The 23,243-nt window shown below is 36.9% G+C and overlaps 1 protein-coding gene across 5 annotated transcripts in view; it reads right to left on the bottom strand.

The window, feature by feature from the left end:
- Positions 1–99: 99 nt before the first annotated feature.
- Positions 100–23,243, bottom strand: part of PRUNE1 (prune exopolyphosphatase 1) — a 55,357-nt gene continuing 32,213 nt past the window's right edge. For 3 of the 5 annotated variants that reach the window (XM_074265327.1, XM_074265323.1, XM_074265325.1), the window contains 7 exons: positions 21,472–21,564; positions 20,816–21,018; positions 19,652–19,836; positions 18,961–19,119; positions 18,086–18,180; positions 3,493–3,651; positions 100–2,398 (listed from right to left, as the gene is read on the bottom strand). In XM_074265327.1, coding sequence (XP_074121428.1) covers positions 1,967–2,398; positions 3,493–3,651; positions 18,086–18,180; positions 18,961–19,119; positions 19,652–19,836; positions 20,816–21,018; positions 21,472–21,564 — 1,326 coding nt within the window. In that variant the 3' untranslated portion in view covers positions 100–1,966. The remainder of the gene's footprint in view (positions 2,399–3,492; positions 3,652–18,085; positions 18,181–18,960; positions 19,120–19,651; positions 19,837–20,815; positions 21,019–21,471; positions 21,565–23,243) is intronic. The other 2 variants (XM_074265328.1, XM_074265326.1) reach the window with 1 other exon arrangement.

Below are 23,243 nucleotides of genomic sequence, written 5' to 3'. Positions count from 1 at the left end.
ACTGCAGATGGGGGGGGGGGGAAGGATGAGGTTCACAGGAGGAAGGCAAAGGAGAGAAATGCAAGTTTGTTTTTTTGTTTTAAAGACAAAATGACACAGGACAGGAAAAATGCATTTAATACTTTAACAAAGTGCAAAATAAAACTTCCCACAATTACAAAACACAAATTCCTTTGGTTCAGTGATTATGCCTTGCTTTTTATCTTTTATTTGATTGCAGACATCCTTCAAATAAACAACCTCCCTATACACACACACACACACACACACACACACGTTCTCTCTGAGCAACAATGTCATGCCAAAGGGTGGGAGGTACCTAAATAGTTAAGTTAATGGCAGCACCTTTTCTGGTTGTCTGGGAACATGGAGAATTGGAAGGGAAGCAGGCCTATTGAAGGGGAACAAGAGGGCACTAAAGGGGAAGAACACAGGGATGAATCAATCACATGCGAGTCAGTGATAGGCTGCTTCTAGTTAGATTACTAAGATATGGTATGATTCATATACTTGTATATGCTACATGAGGCTGTCCTTTGGCCTAATATCTCTCTCTTTCTCTCACACACACACACACAGACACACACACACACACACACTCCTCAGCAAAACAGGACCTTGCTGGGCTGAGTTGGAAAATGGGAAAATGTTCCCACTTCCCATTCTCAAGTGAAAATTGATGGAGAAAAGACAGAAAAATAAAGGGACAGATAAAAGACTTAAAAGTTGGAAGAAATCTTACGGATCATTCAGTGAATGTTATTTCATTTTACATAGGAAGAAACATTCAACAAAGTTGAGTGACAGTCAAGACCTGGGTTTTCTTTTTTTCTAAATCTTTGTTACAAAGGATGGTTCATTAGGTAGAAGAGTGAGGTGGGATACATTCATTAATATAAAAACAAATTCAGATGTAAATAAAAAGAGCATCCATAAAAATAAAATCCAAAGTCAGTAGAAATCAAACCTCCTGACTTTTAAGTCCAATTCTTCCACAACATCAACTGTTCTTGTAAATGAAGAGGGAGGAAACCTGACAAAGATGTAAGAAACATAAAAGAAAATGATGGCAAAGGAAGAGAGAAACAAAAGACAGATGAGAGATAAATAGAAACACAAAGAGATGAACCACTGCTTCAGTTTTACTGTTGGAGAGAAAAGTGTCTTTTGAAGGTGACAATGATTCACTGATTACTGCTCAAAGGTGTGAACAGACGCTAATCTTTAAGAACCCCTGGCACTCTGGAAAAGGAGATCAGAAGAACCCTAAAGCCTGGTAACCTGCTCAGTAAAGTGAGACTAATTATCTAACCTCAAGCACAATCCTCTGCAGTGCTGGAGAAAGTCCACAGCCAATTTTATGCAACCAGTTAAAAAGAAATTTAACTTCCGAGTTAAACACTACCATCTCAATCCTGGCAGAAAGAAAAATCATGCTCCTAGGTATCATAACTAGGCTGAAAACTCTGTAAGTTTCCAAAGCCCCACTGTTCTACCTAGCATGGAATTAAACACAGTCAAATACTTCCTGAACAAATGGATTCTTCCCTCAGTTACATGTGAAGTACCCTGTCTTAGTTCAGATAGGGGTTGAGAGCATTGCTGGAGTTCATCTGCTAACATTTCTTTCTTTCTTCCTCTTAATATCTATCTTTTCACAGGTCTCTGTCTGAGATGCTATATCCCTGGGTTGTAAAAGAGTGAGGTCAGTGCAGATTTCCCAGAATCAATAAAGAACATTGTTGATTGGTGGCAAATTGATGGGGAAGGTAGAAAACCATCCCTACAGCCATTAGATCTCCTTTCACTTCCATCTCCTTCCACATCTATGTGAATAGTGTACCTGGGTCCTGGAGCAATGAGAGAATCACAGAAATTCCCTACACATTCCAAATCATGCATTCAAGCTAGGCTGGGTATCCTCTCCCATTATGTTCTGCAACTTCCCCCATTCCCACCCCCTAGGTCACTTCTTCTTCTGGGGAGGACTCTCAGAAGAACGTGCCATTGTGATCTGGCTACATTTCTCAAAGATAGCCTCAGCAGAGAGTTTAGGTAATCCCCGATCCAGAGGGCACTCATCTACTAAGCTGTTCATGGGTGTTGGGGGAAGCACAGGTTCCTCTTCATCTCGAGTCATTTCAGGAATCAGGGTATTGATGGCTTTGTCCAATTCATCATCCATCTGTTCCTGGGAGCAGCCTTCTGGCCCAGGCGTCCCGGAAGGTGTCTTCATGGCACTAGGATATGCCCATAGGGCATCTCTGAGAATGGGGAGAACTTTTTTCCTAGAAGCAAGAGCATTTCCCTGGAAATAGGCCCTGAGGTTAGGGTTGGGAGTTGGGGCTGGAGTCAGATTCAGAGGTGGACAGTGTGAACATTCCAAGGCTCCACAGATCTAGAGAAAAGGAGATAATGAAGGTAAATAAAGCTGATACTTTCTAAAATAGCTTCATCCTATAGACAAAAATCTCATGCTTGAGATTTTATGCCTCTTTCTAGCTATGGAGAGAGAAGCACTTATCTGGAGAATAAAGAAAAGACATCATAGAGCTGGAATGAATAATAAAATGCAAGGGAAAAGAGGATATGGTAGAGCAGACTGAGAATAATGAAAACCAGACTCCCAAGCGAGCAATCTGGATGAGATACATGGTTTAGCACAATCTGAGAAGGGAGAAAGAACAGCCTTGGACTCAATAATAGTAAGGGGAACAAAGGGAATTAGGGAATGCTTCCCCTAATACTCTGCCTTCAGAGTCTGAATCAAATCATCCAGACCGGGCAGCTGGGAATACGGGAGAGGGAGAACCAAGAGAGCAAGACCAACCAAAAAAAGTATGGATATACTTAATTAAATGATTAGATCAATCCTTAGCATCTCATATGGCCACAAGACTCCCTTTGCCTTCTATATAGCTTAAAAATTTTCTGACTTGATCAATAACCATTAAAAGGTCAGAAAAGGGCCAGGTGAAGCCAGGTGATTAATAAAATGATTGGGAAAGGAGCCAAGTCAATCCTCTCAAAATTCTTTCTATAAGAATCTTATCCTATGTTTCATAACCTAAATCATTCTTTCATGGTGAGGAAAATTCACCTGAATTTTACAGGGGATAGTACAGAATCAGATATAGAAGGAGGCAAGTGAGATCTGAAGGGGAGATACTTTGAGGGATACAATTAAGAGTAAAGTTAAGAGTAAGTAAAGAGTAGAACCCAGGCCTGATTATAAATTTAGAATAGCTCTATTCAAATAGATTTAAAGTTCCCCAAAGGAAGAGACTCTAATTCACATTTCTATTGTAACCTTTCTTGCCATCAATAGCTAAGAGAAGGCTATAAATTCTGTAACATTCCAAACAAAAAAATCAGGATCTAGTTCAAGGGGGATTTCTGTACACAGGACCAACTCAGACTGGAGAAGAGCTGCCAAAAGAGTTCCAAAACCCTATGTTAGACAAAAGTTAAGTTGAAAGGCTGCAGACTCACAGTATTCTGCAGGTCCATGCTAGGACAGAAAACAACCAGATGCCTCACTGGCTCATTATGAGGGTTGAAAGTGATCGTCATTGCAACAAGGGCATCATAGCCACGAGCTTGGCAGAAGGCATCCAGCTCTGCTGTAAGGTTGGATCTCTGAAGGAAGACCTGGGAAAGAAAAAAAGAGAGGGAGATATAAGAACTACACAAAGGCACTCACCAATAAAAAGCTCCTGTTTTCATGTAGTATGCTAATCTACAAAGAAAATTACTTAATGTGTACAAATATTTGAATAGGCACTATGTATCCTATTATGCATATTAAACTACAAATACTACAATTGGGGATAAAAAGAAATTTCTGTCTGCAAGAAGCTTTTAAAATCTTACAGTCAGTTTCTTATCCTCTAGATGTTTATGTGCAAATAGAGAAATACTAATAATACACACAAAACATACATAAGATGAGAAATATTCTTTGAAAATTCATGTTCACTTTTTCGAGTTTTTAAATGAAAATTTAAATCTTACTACAAATGAACAAATAAAAATACAAATAAAGCCACAACCTCTGGATATTTAAAATATAATAGCTGTGACAATGTAACATATTTCTCTATCTGATCTTTTGTGTACATGTATACTTAAAATTTTGTTACTGTTACTTTTTTTTTTTTTTACATAGTTGTAATCAATATGTACTTTGTTCTTATAATTATGTCAATTCATGTCTTCATGCTTCTTGGTATTCCTCATATCCATTCTTAACAATATTTTTAACAATACAATACATTGAAATATCACAATTTTATTGTTCAATTATTTCCCTGTGGTTTATCTCTCAATAACATAAAACAAACTTGGAGGAATTATCCCCAAAGAAGCTGCTCATATACTTGATAGACCTTACCTAACACTAGGAAGACCCAACAATTCTATCAACAGAAGAACACCAGGAGAGGAAACCTGATGGAGTCATAAATTTTCAAATTCTTAGTCTGGTTAACTGTAAATTCTCTACTGATGAGGTTTTGCCAAAGAAGGGTACATTACTACAACTTAATTCCTATTACACTATCTCTCCAATCCTGGTTAAAAAGCCTTGGAACAAGTTGCATACAGGTTTCTCCCAAACCTTAGCCCATATCCTAATTAGTAACCCCTTTCCACAGTTCTACTTGAACTTGGTTCACCTACAAACCACTTGGAATCCTTTGGCCCCTACTCCATCACTGGCTGTCCTTCATTCTTGGAGAGGACCAAAATGACATTCTGTGTGTGTAGTTAGTGTGTAGACTGTGGCTGATCAGACCAATATGAATATGGAATGCTCTGCCAGAGATTGGACACAAATAATCCCTGTGACCATTTGGATGGACTCTCTAACAGTCAATTTTGCATTTCCTTTGGGCTCATTTAATTCTGCTTTGCTCACAGAACACCCCACCTTCTCTGATGAGGTCATAACATGCTGGCAGTCCTGAGCCAGTGTCTCCCATGTCTGAAATCGATTCTAAAGTTCTTAAGAGAGACTTTGAAGATATTCTTGTATCTTTCTTTCTTTCTTTTTTTTTTTTTTTTTTTTGACCATCTTGTTAGGATTTGCCCTGTGTGAGATCTCAAAATAGGTTTTTTTTGGTACATATATTTAGCATTCAATTCAAATAGCGTGGCCAACTCAACAGAGTTGCACTCTCTGCAATAGTGTGAATGCTTTGAAAATTAGTTCAACAAGGACCTCGGTGTCTAGTATCTTCAGAATCTTCCTAAGACAATTCAAATGGAAGCAATTCAGTTTCATGATATGGTGCTTTCATAAAACAGTAAGGTCAGTATAGCAGCTTCTTGATCTTCAGTTTGGTAGTCAGTCTTAATACCTCTTTTCTCCCACATTTTCCTTTGGAGTCTCCCAAATACTGACTTAGCTCTGGTAATGCACGTATCAATTTCATTATCATTATGTTCATCTCTGGAAAGTAAACTGCCAAGGTAAGTGAACTTATCTACAGCATTCAAAACTTCTCCATTTGTTGTAACTGATAGTTCCGTATATGGATGAGTATGTCAAAATTTGGTTGCCCAGAGAAGTTTTTTAATATAGTATATCAATTTAATGATGGTATTTTTGCCCTGGTTCTGGACAATGCTCCAGAGCTTTCCCAGTCACCAAGGAAGTGAAACAAGGCTGTGTGCTTGTTCTCATGCTTTTTAGAGCATTTTTTCTGCCATGTTTTTAAATGCCTGCAATGAGAACAAACATAGCTACTGCACTAACAGTAAATTCTTCAGCTTGGAAAAGTCGAAGCCAAAATTAAAGTGGAGAGAGTGTTGGTGATTTTTTTTTGGGGGGGGGCAATGATTGTACATTCAGTGTACCCTCCAAAGCTGAAATACAACAAAGTATGGATAGATTCTCTGTTGCTTGTGCTAATTTTGGCCTAACAATTAACTCCATTATCAATAAACTCATCATCACTCAAATCTGGGTCTCTCCTGAAGCTATTACAAGCCTTCTCCTTTTCCCTAGTGATCATTCTTTCTCTTACTCATCCAAACTACAAGGCTAGGAAGCAGCTTTGTGTTTCACATAACCAGCTCTAGATCATTATTCTTACATATCCTTCAATGTCTTTCTTCTTTGGGGGTCAGTGAAAGTAGCTGCCTGGGCTCACTCTCTGGATTTCTTCACACATGCTACCTTAGCCTCAGGCATGCATCAGTACTTTTTTGCTCCCCTTCTCATGTTCTTTCTCCAATTAGAATATCAACTTCTTTAGGAAAGAGACTGTCATATTTGCTTGTTTTTATATCCCTAGGACTTAGCAGATTGCCTAGTATGTAACAAGCATATAATAAATAAATGGTCTCTATCTAATCTAGCCATCTCTCTCCCTCCATCCATCTTTTAAGACCACCTGGCCATTCTTCCAGATCTTTCCAATGACTTTTGTATTTTGTTCTTCTTCTTCCCGACTATGATCCAATATTCCTCATGACAAGTCCTCTTATAGTTTTATGATATAATTGCTTGATACCAATAATCTTCTCTATGTTACTTCTCTACACAAAAACATGGTCATATCTTAGACATTATTATCTTTTAAAAATATTATTACAATCTTGAAATTCTTTCCTTCAAGCAAAATCTCATTTGTTAGTATGGTCTTACTCCTCAAATTTTGTTTTTCTATCCTTATTTGTGTATATGCTCCAGCAAATAATCAGCTCCTTAAGGGTCATAATGATTTCGTTTTTTCTTTCTATCCACCATATTTAGCACATAGTAGGCTCATAAATGTCTTTAAGATTGATGTGAACCTTTAACAACAATGCTGTATGAAGATGTATTCTGATGGAAGTGGATATCTTCAACATAAAGAAGATCCAACTCACTTCCAGCTGATCAATGATGGACAGAAACAACTACACCCAGAGAAGGAACACTGGGAAGTGAATGTAAATTGTTAGCACTACTGTCTATCTACCCAGGTTACTTATACCTTCGGAATCTAATACTTAACGTGCAACAAGAAAATTGGATTTACACACATATATTGTATCTAGGTTATACTGTAACACACGTAAAATGTATGGGATTGCCTGTCATCTAGGGGAGGGAGTAGAGGGAGGGAGGGGAAAATTTGGAAAAATGAATACAAGGGATAATGCTATAAAAAAAAATTACTCATGCATATATACTGTCAAAAAATTTTATAATTATAAAATTAAAAAAAAAAAAAAGAAATGATCAGGAGGATGATTTTAGAGAGACCTGGAAAGACTTATATAAACTGATGCTAAATGAAAGGAGCAGAACCAGGCCATTATTATACATGGCAACATCTACATTATATAATGATCAACTCTGATGAATATGACTCTTTCCAACAATGAGATGATTGATGCCAGCACCAATGATCTCGTTTTTTTTTTTTTTTTTTAATAATTTAATTTTTATTTTATTTTATAATTATAACTTTTCTTTTGACAGTACATATGCATGGGTAATTTTTTACAACATAATCCCTTGCACTTACTTCTATTCAGATTTTTTCCCTTCGTCCCCCAACCCCCTCCCCCAGATGGCAGGCAGTCTTATACATGTTAAATATATTACAGTATATTCTAGAAACAATATATGTGTGTAGAACCGAATTTTTTGTTGCACAGGAAGAATTGGATTCAGAAGGTAAAAATAACAGTTTACACTCATTTCCCAGTGTTCCTTTTCTGGATGTAGCTGGTTCTGTCCATCATTAATCAATTGGAATTGGATTAGCTCTTCTCTATGTTGAAGATATTCACTTCCATCAGCATACATCCTCGTACAGTATCATTGTTGAAGTGTACAGCGATCTTCTGGTTCTGCTCGTTTCACTCAGCATCAGTTGATGTAAGTCTCTCCAAGCCTCTCTGTATTCCTCCTGCTGGTCATTTCTTACAGAGCAATAGTATTCCATAACCTTCATATACCATAATTTACCCAACCATTCTCCAATTGATGGACATCCATTCATCTTCCAGCTTCTAGCCACTACGAAAAGAGCTGCCAAAAACATTTTGGCACATACAGGTCCCTTTCCCTTCTTTAGTATTTCCTTGGGATATAAGCCCAATAACAGCAATGCTGGGTCAAAGGGTATGCACATTTTGATAACTTTTTGGGCATAATTCCAGATTGCTCTCCAGAATGGTTGGATTCTTTCACAACTCCACCAACAATGCATCAGTGTCCCAGTTTTCCCACAGCCCCTCCAACATTCATCGTTATTTGTTCCTGTCATCTTAGCCAATCTGACAGGTGTGTAATGATATCTCAGAGTTGTCTTAATTTGCATTTCTCTGATCAATAGTGATTTGGAACACTCTTTCATATGAGTGGATATGGTTTCAATTTCATCATCTGAAAATTGTCTGTTCATATCCTTTGACCATTTATCAATTGGAGAATGGCTTGATTTCTTATAAATTAAAGTCAATTCTCTGTATATTTTGGAGATGAGGCCTTTATCAGAACCTTTAACTGTAAAAATGTTTTCACCAATGATCTTGTGATGAAGAGAGAGACATTTACATCCCCTAATAACTGGTTTGTATCCTATAGATTTTGGTAGGTTGTTTCCTTGTCATTCTCTTGGATAAAATTGTTTCTTAAAAAAAAAAAAAAGGTTGATGTGAACCTCCTATCTTTCTGCCTCGAGGAACCACCAGAAGTTCAATTAAGAAGGAACTCAGACTGAGTGAAGGACAGTAATAATGTAAAAGAATTATGGAAAGGCTGGCAGGAACCCAGGTTTAGGAGGTTTTAAAAGCCAGGTTAAGAAATTTATATTTTACCCCAGAAGCCAAAGACAATCACTGAAGATTTCTGAATAGAGAAGTCAGACTCACATGAAGAAATTCCCTGGAAACAGGGAATTTCATCTTGATCCGATTTCTGTTTTCTCTGGGATCTGCTCACTCTCATGAATTTTCAACTTTATTCTCATAATTGGTATCTTCCCATCTACCCCACAAACACTTTCAGATCTCTCCAATCCAAAAAAATGTATACTTCTGAACCATTTAGCTCTTTTCACATTTTCCTTCTCTCCTTCATTGATAAATCTCTTAAAATAAAAAAAAAATATATATATGTGCTTTTCTTATGCGTCATCTTCTAATTTCAGTAATTCTTACAGCTTCAAGTACCACTATCATATAGATGGTAGTGCACAAAATTATTGACCTTGACCTCTCGTCTGAGTAATCTGCTGATCAGACACTTCTGCCTGGAATGCACTCATACCTCAAACTTAACATGTCCAAAACAAGTTCTACATTTCATCATTATATAATGTGTGTCATTGCCACCACAATTCACTTAGTTTTCCATGTTCATATTCTCAGGATTATCTTTTTGATTTTTTCCCCTTTCCCACTCCTTCATTTAGTTACCCAGACTTCTTAATTCCATCTCTACAACATCTGTTGAACTCTATTTTCACTGCTATAATTTAGCTGGATTACTATATTTCTTTTTCTTTTTCTTAATAGATTAAAGCATATTTTCTTTAATTTTCCACATTTTTCTTTTTTCTTTTTGCAACATGGCTAATATGGAAATACATTTTGCATGACTTTGCATGCATAATACTATCCTATTTCTTGCTTTCTCAATGGGTTAAAGAGGGGCTGAAAGATGACAGAGAATATGGAACTGAAAATTTTAAATAAGAATGTTTAAAAAAAAATTTAACTTGTTGGTCATTGGACAAAAATGTATAACATACTTATTATAGTTCTTGTTACCACTCTTATTTCTCCTCCAATCTGTTCTTTTATACCCTGGACTGAATAATCTTTTAAAATAAAATTTTTATTTTTCTAATAATAAGCATTCCCTTCCCTTCCAATTTAAAAGAATAAAATAAAAACAGAATCCTTATAACAAATATACAGAATAATCTCTTAAAGTGTATAGAGCTAGTCTTGTCATTCTTCTGTTCAAAAATCTTCAGAGGCTCCTTATTTCTCACCAACGACAGTGCCTGCCTACAGCATAAGGGCCTTTTCTACCTCAGTAGTATCCTCTTATCAGGCTCATCATGAATGTAATCTGATGTGTAGCAGCTTCAGTCTTGGGGACTTCCCAATGTATATCTGTGGATCTTTGTGCTTTACCAGGGTTTTTCCCAGAAACATTAGAATTTGGCTTATATATGATAGTTCTTAACGCTCATGTGAAAACTTAGGGTAATAAAATATTGAACAGACTTTATTTAATCATATACACACATACAAAAGGCTACTTTACATTCTCTCTAGTAGGTCACACCTTTTCTAGGAACCTTACTAGTCCTACAGAATCTTACCCTGAGACTGAAATTGTTCTGTCCACCAGTGAGTTCCACCTATACTATCCTGCAAACAGTGCTACAATGAAGTTGAAGCTTAATTCCTTACTCTTCCTTCTCATGGAACAAAGACTCTGGGTTAATGCCCAAAGTGTGCTGTGGCCACAGGGAAGATAAAAAAATCAATGAGAACAATCATGAGAGACACTGAATTCACACATTATTGACATTTTGACTTTAAGGGAATTTTACCTTGTAAAGGGAAACACTGTCATCAATACTAGGAGCAAATTAGAGAATAACAGTATTTCAGAAATGGAAAAGCCTTCAAATCCTGATCTATACTCTATAAAAAAAAAAAAAAAATCCTGCTAAAGCCTCTTCTTGAAGCCTTTCATTAGGAAGAAGCTCACCAGCTCCCAAATTATCTTAAAGAGATTAGGGAAGAGATTTTTTTTTGCTTCAATTCCTGGAATGTTTCCCCTAACATTTCATTTAAATCCTTGCAACTTCCATTCAGCCCCTAGGCCCTTTGGGGCAAAAATAGTTTGATGCTTCTTCCACTTGACATCATTTTCAAAAACTTGAAGATAACAATTATGATGCTCCTAAGACTTGACTTTTCTGTGCTCCAGTCTATCTTTATGGCAGGATGGCATGAATTCAAGGCCCTTTACTCTGGTTATCGTCTTCTAGACGTTTTTCAATGTTTTTTTCTTCAGTGTATTTCCAGATGGAGATACACAGTTAGAAGTTAGGAGATAAAAATGACAATTAAAAAAAAATCTCTTCCCTAATCTCTTTAAGATAGCCCAAAGCCATGTTTAGCTTTAGTGTTCTGGCTGCCATACTGCATTGTTGGTTCATATCACAATGGTAACATAATGAAACTCCCAGATCTTTTTTTTCAAAATGCTAACCCTACCTCCTCCATCTTATACTCATAATTTTAAAAATCCAAGTATATGACCTCAAATTTATCCTTATCAAATTAAATCTTATTAGATTAGCTCAGTTATCAATTATGATCTTTTGGGACCCTAATTTTGTTAAGCATTTTAGCTATACTTCTTAGTTTTTGTGTCACCTGTAACCATGAATATGTTGTCTATGTTTCTGTTTAAATCACTGATTAAAAAATGACAAAACAGCATTGCACCAACCACAGAACCAAGGGCACTCCACCAGAGGCATCCTTCTGGTCCAATGGAATCAGGTTTGTCGATTCAACAGAGTAATGAAGTCTTTCAAAGTTTTCTTAATAATATTATTGCTGTATAAACTGTTCTCTTGGTTTTGCTCACTTCACTCTTCATTAGTTCACAGAAATCTTTCTAGTTTTCTCTGTAGCAACCTACTCTGTTTCATCTTATAGAGCAAGAATATTCTAATACATTCACATACCATAATTTGTTTAGCTATTTTCCCAATGGATGGCTACCTTGTTTTCAGGTTTTGGCTACTACAAAAAGAGTTATAACAAATATTTCTATAACTTGCTCTTGATGAAACTTTCCCTTTTTTAGATATTCACTAACTATAACTTTTACATTCTATTACCTTCTAGCATTTTCTTAGGAATTAATTAGTGGCCCATAGTTTGCAAATATTATTATCTTTCCTTTTCTGAAAATTAGGACATTTGCCCTTCCCCATTTTTGTAATATCTTTCCTCTTCTCCAGGATCTTTTAATTACATTGACACTGGATTGGCAATTACACTTGCCATTTCTTTCAGTACCCAAAAAAGCAGTTCATCTAAGCCAACTATCTTAAATTCATTTAGACCAGGTAAGTGATCTTTTACTACCTAATTATTTATTTGGGATAACTTAATTCCTGGTAAGGTATATTTTTATTTAGTACTTTTCTAGCTAAGTGTTCCTCTCTTTGGAAGAGAAAACAGAGGAAGTGAGCTGTTCTGCCTTCCTGGCAATAAGTTACTATTGTCCTCCATCACTCCAAGTAGCAGTCCTAATCCTCAATATATCAAAAACATAAGCCTCTACCTGCAACTTTCCTTAACTTTTGTTATCCTTAGCTTTTCTCACCAATCTCATTCTGATTCTCTTCACTCCTGATGGTTTGCTCCAGCACTACATCATACTTTTATATTCACACCATTATTTGCTCTTCCTTCCTCCCTCCCTTCCTTTTTCTACATATATCTTTTGAAAATAAAAAATCTAAGTGGAATTCCTATTTTCCTGTTCTTTGGAATCGGTTCCCTTTTTGTGTCTTCAAAATTTCATTCTTGAGAGTCTTCCATTTCTTCTGGGCTTTTTCTATAAAATTTTAGTCCATGGGATCCTCCTCATCCTGCCTGTGCAGGCAATCAAAGAATAACTATTTATTAAATACCTACTATATCCCAGATACAATGCTAAGTGATAAGGATACAAAAAAAGACCAAACATAGTCCCTGCCCTCAACAAGCAAACAAATATGTAGAATGAAGGGAAAATAATTAAGAGAAAGAAAACAGTAGAATTAAGGGGTTAGGAAAGACTTCTGAAGAAGATGGGATTTAGATGACATTTAAAGGAAGCCAAGAAGACTGAAGACAGAGAGCATTCTGGGCATGGAGGATAGTCAGGGAAAATGTCTGGAGTTAAGGAATAGAGTGTCTTGTTTATGGAATAACCAGACTAGTGTCACTGGACTGAAGTGTACTACTTGACAGGGAATAAGGTATAAGAAGATTGGAAAAGTAGGAAAATGCTTGGTTATGAAGGATTTGGAACATTTTTCTTTTGATCCTGGAAGCAACAGGGAATCACTGGAGGTTGTTGAGTATAATGGGGGGAACATTTACCATAATCAGACCCCATGCTTCAGGAAAATCACTTTACTGACTGAAAGAAGGATAGATTGGAGGGGGAAGAAACCTGAGGCAGGAAGAACCACCAATGGGTTATTGTAATAATCCAGGCATCAGGTGTTGAGGAATATATTAAAGAAAAGTTGCAGAGGAGAAATTAAGAGGCAAAAAAATTGTGAGACTCATCCGCTTGGAGATTAAAATGATAGAAAAATTTAAAATGAATCCATGGGAGTTGATGAGATCACCAAGTGAATTAGTATAGGAGGAGAAGAAAAGAGGGCTCAGGACAGCCCTATGGAACAACCATAGCTAGCAAATGTCACAGATGAAGATTTGGCAAAGGAACAGTCAGATAAATAGGGAAATTAGGACATCCTTAAAACCTACAGAAAAGAGAGTATCAAGGAGGAGAGGATGATCAATAGCATCAAAGACTGCAGAAAATGAGGACTGAGAAAAGGTTATTGGATTTGGCAGCTGAAATCACTGGTAACTTTGAAAAGAATAGTTTCAGTTGACTGATGAGGTAGGAAGCCCTTTGTCCTTTGTTCTCAAAGAGGACCATGGCATCAAGAAGGGTATGCCATGACATTTAAGTGAGGGAGATTGGCAAGGTCACCTGCTTTACTTTGTCTTCCAAAGCCATCTGGGTCCACTGGCAAAATATAGATCAGGCCCCAGATGTAGTTGGAGACCTTGATTTTTTTAAGCTAAGCTCTTTAATAGGTCTGTTTGACTGGGCAATGCCCATTCAGTGATTAAGGCTAAGAAAGAAATGAGGTATGGAATGGACTCTTTTACCTGGTCAAAATAAACAAACAAATAAATAAATCTGGTTGGGGAAGCCTCTCAAGGTTTCTAGCCAAAATAGATGTTACTGAATACCAGGATTGTTGAACCAATGTGAGAGCCTAGGAAATGGAAGCACTTTTTTTTTTTTTTTTTTGACAAGTGCAAAACCTTTTATTCCAATTTCCCCCCTCCTTCCCTCCATTCCCTCCCCCAGATGGCAGGTAGACCAATACATGTTAAATATGTTAAAGTATATGTTAAATACAATATATGTATACATATCCATAATTATTTTGCTGCACAAGAAGGATCAGATTTTGAAATAATGTACATTTAACCTGTGAAGGAAATAAAAAATGCAAGTGGACAAAAATAGAGGGACTGGAAATGCTATGTAGTGGTTCACACTAATTTCCCAGAGTTCTTTCACTGGGTATAGCTGATTCAGTTCATTACTGCTCTATTGGAACTGATTTGGTTCATCTCATTGTTGAAGATGGCCACGTCCATCAGAATTGATCATCATATAGTATTGTTGTTGAAGTATACAACGATTTCCTGGTCCTGCTCATTTCACTCAGCATCAGTTCATGTAAGTCTCTCCAGGCCTTTCTGCAATCATCCTGTTAATCATTTCTTACAGAAAAATAATATTCCATAACATCCATATACCATAATTTATTCAGCCATTCTCCAATTGATGGGCATCCATTCAATTTCCAGTTTCTGGCCACTACAAAGAGGGCTGCCACAAACATTCTTGCACATATAGGTCCCTTTCCCTTCTTTAAGATCTCTTTGGGATATAAGCTCAGTAGTAACTCTGCTGGGTCAAAGGGTATGCACATTTGATAAATGGAAGCACCTATTGCAGATAGCTTTCTTAAGGAATTTGGCTCAAAGGCAAAAGAGCTTTGTGGTATCAGAGGGAATGGGAGGATCAAATGAGCATTAGTTAAGGGTAAAGAGATGTGGGTATGTTTGTAGGCATTAGGGAAGCCAGGGAGTAGACAAGGAGAGGCTAAAGATAGGTGAAGGAGTAGAGAATGACAGAAGAGGGGATCTACTAGAGAAGAAGGGATAGAAAAGGATCACTTAGACATACAGAGGAGGTTTTCTTGACTAGGATTGATGTTGTAGTAACAGTAGTAGCAGCAGCAATAGCTAATGTACATATATAGAACTTATCACATGCCAGGTATTGTGTTAAGAAAGCAATATGACAGTATTATGGTGGATAGTGTTGGGCCCAGAGTCAGGAAGACTTCCTGATTTCAAATGTAGCCTCAAACTTGTACTAGCTATCTGACCCTAGGCAAGTTACTTAATCTTTTTTTTTTTTTTAAACCAATGAACTGGAGGAAATGGCAAACCACACTAATACTTTACTAAGAAAATCTAAGCAAAGTTACATAGTGGACAGAGCTTCGGCCCTAGAATCAAGAGAACCCAAGTTCAAATCCAGCCTCAGATACTTGACATTTACTGGCTATGTGACCCTGGGCAAGTCACTTAACCCTGATTGCCTCATGGGGGGGGGGGGGGAAGAAAGAAAAAGAATGAAGAAGAAAAAAAGAAAAAGAGAGAAAAAAAAGAAAACTCCAAGTGGGATCGACACTGAACAACAACTGTGTTAAGTACTTTTCAAATATTATCTCATTTGATCCTCCCCAAAACCCTAAGAGGCAGGTGCTATTATCATCTCCACTGCACAGATGAGAAAACTGAAGCAAATATGGGTTAAGTGATTTGCCCAGAGTTATCCAGGAAGTGTTTGAGGTATTTCTGAGTGCTTTATCCCTAGCACTACTTGTCCTTGGCAGAAATCTCTGAATGAGATGAGATGAGAAGCGGCAGCTCTCAGTGACTGGCCTGCATTTTTTCAGTAAAAAATAAGGAAAGGTTCTCAGCTGAAAAGATGGTGGAGGGAGAATAATAGAAGGTTTGAGGTGGAATGAAAAGTGGAAGAGCCATTGTGGAGATGGGAGAGTGAGTTTTCACATCACGAAAATGTGGAAGAATTACCAAGCAGCAGTGAGAGCAGAAATGAGTTTCTGTAACAAATTTAAAGTGGACCCAAACAGAACAATTAAATGATTTTCTCATCTTCATTCAGCAGCACATATGTGAGTTCAAAGCAGGAGATGGAAGGAGTGAGCAAAGGTTTGCCAAAGCTTGATTGGTACTTTGGTAAGAGGACAAAAGATTAAAAAGAAGAAGACAGTGTAGAGTTGAATTGGTTCACTAAAGGATCAAGGAGATGAAAGGAAGAGTGTATGGCTACAGCAGGGAAATGGTCTAGGAGAAAATTAGAGAAATCAAGGAAGGTCTCATTGTGGATAAGAAAAGAATTTGGTGATGGGAAGCAGAGAATGTAACTAAGTAAGGAAATTTCAGAGTTGATGCCTTTGTGAGTGACAATAGAATCAAAGATATGACTATCTTTGTGTGTGGATAAAGTAAAGTGGAGTAACCATTGTGAGAAATCAGTTGGTTAAGGAACTGGGAGAAGAGGGTGATGTTTGAGAGAACTGAGTACTTATGTATGTTGAAGTTCCCTAGCATAAGAGAAAGAGGGAGGGACCTGGAGGTAGGTAGACAACAATTATCGAGATTTTGATTGTCTAATCTCCAAGGAGGATGAGATTAATGAGTGATGATGCCACCATCAGGAAACCTGAAAGTGGCAAAGGGGAAGGAGTATTCCAATTCCCCTGCCTTGACTAGTATGTTGAAACAGAATGAATAAAATTACAGCCAGTGCTGGAAAGGATGGCCAGAGAATTTGTGCCATGAGGGGGAAGAACTGGAAAAGGAATATTTAAGATGAGCACAAGCTAAATGATTATGGGTAGGTATTCTAGAGGGCACAATGGAAAGGGTGAGTAGCTTTACAGTGCAACATGGTGGGGGTGGGGGTGGGGGTGGGGTTGGGGTTAGGTTAAAGAGAATGGGAACAAGGGATTGGGTAGTGTGGAATAGGGAATGAGGTTTGGATGGCAACCTACAAAGGTACAGATTCACCAGGACATGTAAAATATGACCAGGTGGAAGACTTTATCTCAGAAAGAATTTTAAAGTTACTATTATAAATTAAGAGTGAAGCCAGATAGGTGCAACAGCGATTAGAGTGCTAGGCTTGGAGTCAGAAAGATCTCTGTTCAAATACTGCCCTGCACACATTTACACACATAAGCCACTTAAATTCTGTTTGCCTGTTCCTCATCTATAGGAAGAGGATAATAGCTCTTACTCCCAGTGCTCTTCGGGGGATCAAAAGAGATAATAGTGGTAAAATGCTTGGTACAGTATCTGATGCTTAGTAAGATTTTAATAAATGTGTGTTCCCTTTCCCTCCCCCGCTTCTATTTTAGAACCTTAGGCAATTTAAGTGAAGAAGCAAGAACCTAGAGAAGGGGTCATGATATTCTACTACCCTAAGGCAGGGAACTAAGTTGCAGACTTGATGGAATGACACTTGCTCCTCATATTTCAGCATCGAGAGATACATATGTTGGAATGGAGTTTCTAATTCTCCCATACAAGCTGGAAATGCATGAGGTAGAATGCTATTCCTCTTTCCACTCCACTGAGGCTGGAGATCAAGCAGAAGACAATAGGAAGGGGAAGCTGCCTACCTCTCCTTTTACTTCCTCTCCTCTACCCTTCAAAGCAGCTGGATTGCACTGGAGAAACTGCTCCTTGGCACAAGACGCCACCATTTTTTAAATGAAATTTCTTCCATTGTCATTGTAGTTGCTAATCTTAGAACACCATACTCTCTGAAGAATCAAAATTTCAGATCATCCAAAGGACAAAAGGAGGGATAAATGGTGATTGTAAATACTGTGACATATTTCCATGGTTGTATGTTCATGAAATGGCATAAGCAGTTCTCCAATAAACAGGATTGCTGACTGACCTAGAGCCACAGAATAATGAAAAACTAAGAGTTCTGTCATGTGTAAAATGAGATGGGTAGACTAAATGATTTCTAAGGTTCCCTTTAGATTTAATACTATATGATTCTCTAACACTTATCATCATATACATTAAGTGTAATTTGAGGTTTTAGAGGAAGGATACATGAAGCACTGGTTTGTCTCCTCTATACCTATTCTGAGTAAACTCCCTTATCCCTGGCTTTTACCTCCAAATCCATGTATATTGCACTAATGGCCAGCATGGTACCATCCCCAGAGATTGTCTTCAAATCCTTTCTCAGCATCTGCTCTGTAGTCAGCCCTGGAAAGTGGATAGGCAAAAGGTGAAGGTATGGAATGAAAAAGCTAAAGGAAGAGCAGAGGGCTCAAAGACCAAGATAAAAGACTAGGACTATTGAGAGGGTATAAAAGAACAGTACAATGGGAGTGAGTGAGCAAGATAAAGAAAAAACCATCCCCAAAATGACACATAATAAATTTGGCTACCCCTAATGTTAACACTGTAAAAAGAAAAACAGAGATTGTTTTTGAACAATCTTGAGCAGAATCTAACAAATAATCTCAAAGTTTAAAAAAAAAAGTGTAAAAAATGGATATATATCAGTAAATTTTCTAGAAACATTAACCCTATTCTTCCCTTAGATTAAAAGCAAGTACCCAAACCCACTTCTAGTCCCTACCAATCCATCCTTTAGTATTTTATCTCACCTATAAACTCAGTTAATACATGATTTACTTACTTTAAAATGTACTGTTTCCCTGATTAGACAGACAACTCTTGAGTGAAGGGAATATATCTCTTAATACAAACTCACCCAACACACATAAGTCAGCACACCACAGGTACCAAGAAGACACCTAGCTGCTAGACAAATATTCCTTATAGACTAATTAAATATCAGTCTTATTTAAAACCTAGTTTCTTTCTGGCTTGTACTTACCTTCTATTTATAGCCTACATTATCTCTCATACTTCCCAACTGCCCCCAAGCATGGCAACAGAACAAAGGAAGGACAAGAGTTTGCCACTGGTTACCCACTTACTATCCCTAAGAAGGGAAGCCAGTTTAATGTTTCATACCTGATATATCAAATTTTGCTTTCTGAAGGGACTCAAAGATGTTGCTTCTATTAGGTAGGTCTGGAAATTGGGCTTCTAGCTGTGCCACATATTTGGAATCTTTTGGAGTTACCTTGCCAGCTTCAGGGGCCATGTTGACACAATCCAAGATTATGGTCCCTGTGAGAAAAAGGAAAATTGATACCTGAAATTCTGCCTTCATATACTACCCTAAACATTTCCTTCAACAAACTGAACATACAGCATTGGAAAGAGTGGAGTAAAACCACTAGGAAAAAAGTACTATGTTGATTTTTATTTTCTCTTTCACTTATAAACTTAAGATTTTCTGAAATCCCAGAAACTTAGGAAAAAAAGATCTTGCAATATAAATATAAAAATAAAGAGAAGCAGGATTGTTGCAGGCTTGGAAAGCTTTTATCATAAGCAAAGATAGATGAGATTTCCCCAAAGCAAAATAGACAACACCAAGTCGAGTTTAATACTTAACAGCTTGCAAAGATGCAGGTAGCTATTGCTGTTCCCTTCCCTGAAAATGTCTGAAAAGCAAATTGCTCTATAAGCCTGAAGACAAGTTTTGAACTCTAATATAGAAAGCCCCAATGAGCAAAGAAGGAAAAGTCCTTTATTCTGTACTAAGGTGACCTAAAGCTTCCCCCACACTTCCCCATACTTTCCAAAATGCCCTTACCATGCAGAAGTGCTGCAGTTTGCCAGTCCAAGATTTCTGGCTTCCCCTGAAGGATTCTCTCGGCTACCAGAGTGGCACAGGACCCCACCAGCTCTGCTGTTACATTGCAGGGAGGGGGGTAATGCTGCTCCAGAGGTCGGTGGTCCATCACCTCTGTTACAGCATTCTCTAGAGTTGAGTCACTGCTGTGAGGGTGGGGGAGAGAAAAGACAGGGATATGGGAAAAAATTCCAACACTCCCCTTAAAGAATTTTAAAGCTAATCTTCGAGGATTCTTAGCCCTTCTCCAAATTATCAATTCACCCTCTCCCTCAGTTCACTTGTATAATTCTTTTGGTAACTATTGTCAACTCTCTCTTATACACAAGTAGTATAAATATCTTATATACCATCTGCGGCAAGTATTCATTTTCAAACTGTCTTTCCTCTGCCCTTTAGAACACTTTCTGGGATGCCTCCCTCCAAAATCTACTTACCAGTTAAAAGTTTGTGCCTAGGGGCAGCTAGGTGGGTGCAGTGGAGCATCAGCCTTTAAGTCTGGAGGACTTGAGTTTAAATCCAGCCTCAAACACTTAACACTTCCTAGCTATGTGAGCCTGGCCAAGTCACTTAACCCCAATTGCATCAACATCAACAAAAAAGTATATGCTTAAAAATACAACCTATTTTAATACTAGTTTGATCCAAGTATAATGAGGAAGATATATTTATATATTATGATCATTTTTCCAGCAGAAAAACAGGGATGGGATATATTCGTACAAGATAAAAATAAGCACTACCAAAATATTTATAGAATCTACTGTAAGGTTTTACTCAAAGGTAACCAAGAAGTTATGCCTTTATACAGAAATTTTTTGATCTTCTTTCAAAAGCAAAAGTACAATGATATTGTATACTGACTACCATGACAGTAATATTAAGCATTACTATAAATAATACCAAAACCAAAACCAAAAAATTTATGGATCATCACTATTTTGGATTATTTATGACACTTCTTATTATAGCAGCAACGATTTTTGAGAGATTGCTTTTTATTTTTTGATGATTACCAGTGTGCCACATATCTTCAAAGGTTATGTGTCTCCTAATATGAATATATCCTCTGGACAAAGAAGAATCACTTTATAAATACTGACAATTAATAATTGTTACATTTACCTTGGGAGGATGTGATGGTCAACAAGAGAAAGGGTAAGTTTTCCAGTCTGATGCAAAGCATGAAGATCAATTTCATCTCGGAAAATCAAGGAAGATTGTGGGATGTTAAGTTCCGAAAGCATAAAGACACTATCACCTCTCAAGGCTAGCTCAGAGCGTGGGATATTTAAAACTGGCACAAAGGCTGCCTTGGACTCAGATGTCTGGATAGGAAGGTGAAAAGAAATTTGGTGTGTTAAGAGTAGATGGAAGAAGGGAAAGATGGACTATTTCTTGGTTACAGGGCAACACACACACACACACACACACACACACAGAATGAAAGAGAGCCAAAGCAGGTTGACATAACCTCAGGTTGGGAGCCTTATTTTGTTACTATCTATGACATTAGTCATATTGTGAATTTTAAGTCACAAACATTCTTTCTGCTTGTTACTCTATATATTTGAAAGTACCATTCTTTTATATAGTGAGGACATGAAAATCAATGATATGATAAATAACTTTGAAGTCTAAGTGCTAGAGAGAAAAGACAATTATTAGTATGTAAAAGCCTGGAAAAAAATGGAATCAGAAGTGTCCAGCATAAGTGAAAAGCAAAATTAGAGAGACTTCTACTCTGAAGTGCTACAAGCAATCATGCCCCAGGAACTCACATTTTCAAGGTAGTAGGCCAGGGCGAGAGCAGACACCATAGAGTCCAAATCACAGGCTTCATTTCCCAATACAATATGCAGAGGTCGGGACTCCTGAAAAGAGAAAGGAGGCGGTTAGGAAGAAAGAAAAAAGGGGAACTTTCTAATAAGACAGCATATTAAAACTTAAACTATAACAAAAGCAATAATCAAAGAAAAAATGTATATCTCTAAATTTATCACTAAAACAGAGCTGATTTGACCAATGAACTGGGGATGCAATTAAAAAAAGAACAAATTTTAAATCCTCAATTAAACCCCAAATTGGAAATCTTAAAAATTAAAGTGCTGAGTGTAAGATAAACACAGAATTGCTAGTTTTATTTTTAATTTTTTTATAGCTTTTTATTTACAAGATAAATGCATAGGCATTGACAATTGCAAAACCTTTTGTTCCAACTTCTCCCCCTCCTTCCCCCCATCTCTTCCCCCAAATGGCAGGTTAACCAATACATGTTAAATATGTTAAAGTATAAGTTAAATACAATATATGTATACATGTTCAAACAGTTATTTTGCTGTACAAAAAGAATTGGACTTTGAAATAGTGTACAATTAGCGTGTGAAGGAAAATGAAGAGGGACAAAAATAGGATTGGGAATTCTATGTAGTGGTTCATAGTCATCTCCCAGAGTTCTTTCTCTGGGCGTAGCTGGTTCAGTTCATTACTGTTCTATTGGAACTGATTTGGTTCATCTCATTGTTGAAGAGGGCCACATAGGAGCTAGTTTTATGAAGAAACAAACAATATAATAAACCACTGGTTAATATGATTAAAAAAGAGAAGTAAACCAAATAACTAGTATTAAAAAAATGCAATGAGTGAATATACCATTAATGAAGATAAAATCAAAGTAACTATAAATAGTCCTTTCATAAAACATATTGTCAATAAATTTAATAATTTAAGTGAAATGGAAGAATATTTAGAAAAATATGAAATAGAATATTTTAAAAAAAACCTGTTTTAGAAAAAGAAATTGAAAAGGCCATAAACAAGCTTCCAAAGAAAAAAGCATCAGGATCAGAAGGATTTACCAGTGAATTCCACCAAATATTAAAAGATCAACTAATTAAATACAATGTCAATGACTTATAAAGGAAGATGTTTTCAACATAGAAGTATGTATAGTATGTCTATTGGTAGCCTTTACTAGAATGGGGTGAGGAGAGAGGAAAGGAAAAAAAGTAAACATTACAGAAAATAATAAAATTTAAAGGAAGCACAAAAAACAGGGTAGTTTTGAAAATTATATGCGGTATTACCTAATTTAAAAAGTAAATAGTGCAAAATGGAAATTCATGCTTTTATAGTGAATCCTCTTGTGTTGATTGAGGACAATGTTCATGATCTTTGCCCATTTTCTTCTCCTTCCCTTTCTACACATCTTTTGCTAAACCTTACCCCCTTTTTTTTTGACGCTCCTTTATTTTTTTATTTATAATTTTTTTTGACAGTATATATGCATGAGTAATTTTTTTTTAATAACATTATCTCTTGTATTCATTTTTCCACATTATCCCCTCCCTCCCTCTATTCCCTCCCCTTGATGACAGGCAATCCCATACTTTTTACATGTGTTACAATATAACCTAGATACAATATATGTGTGTAAATACCATTTTCTTATTGCACATTAAGTATTAGATTCCGAAGGTATAAGTAGCCTGGGTAGATAGACAGTAGTGCTAACAATTTACATTCACTTCCCAGTGTTCCTTCTCTGGGTGTA

This window comes from Sminthopsis crassicaudata, chromosome 4 (assembly GCF_048593235.1).
Source record: "Sminthopsis crassicaudata isolate SCR6 chromosome 4, ASM4859323v1, whole genome shotgun sequence".
NCBI classification, from domain to species: Eukaryota; Metazoa; Chordata; class Mammalia; order Dasyuromorphia; family Dasyuridae; genus Sminthopsis; species Sminthopsis crassicaudata.
Note: the sequence above shows the minus strand (reverse complement) of the source record. Positions and strands in the feature narration are given on the sequence as shown.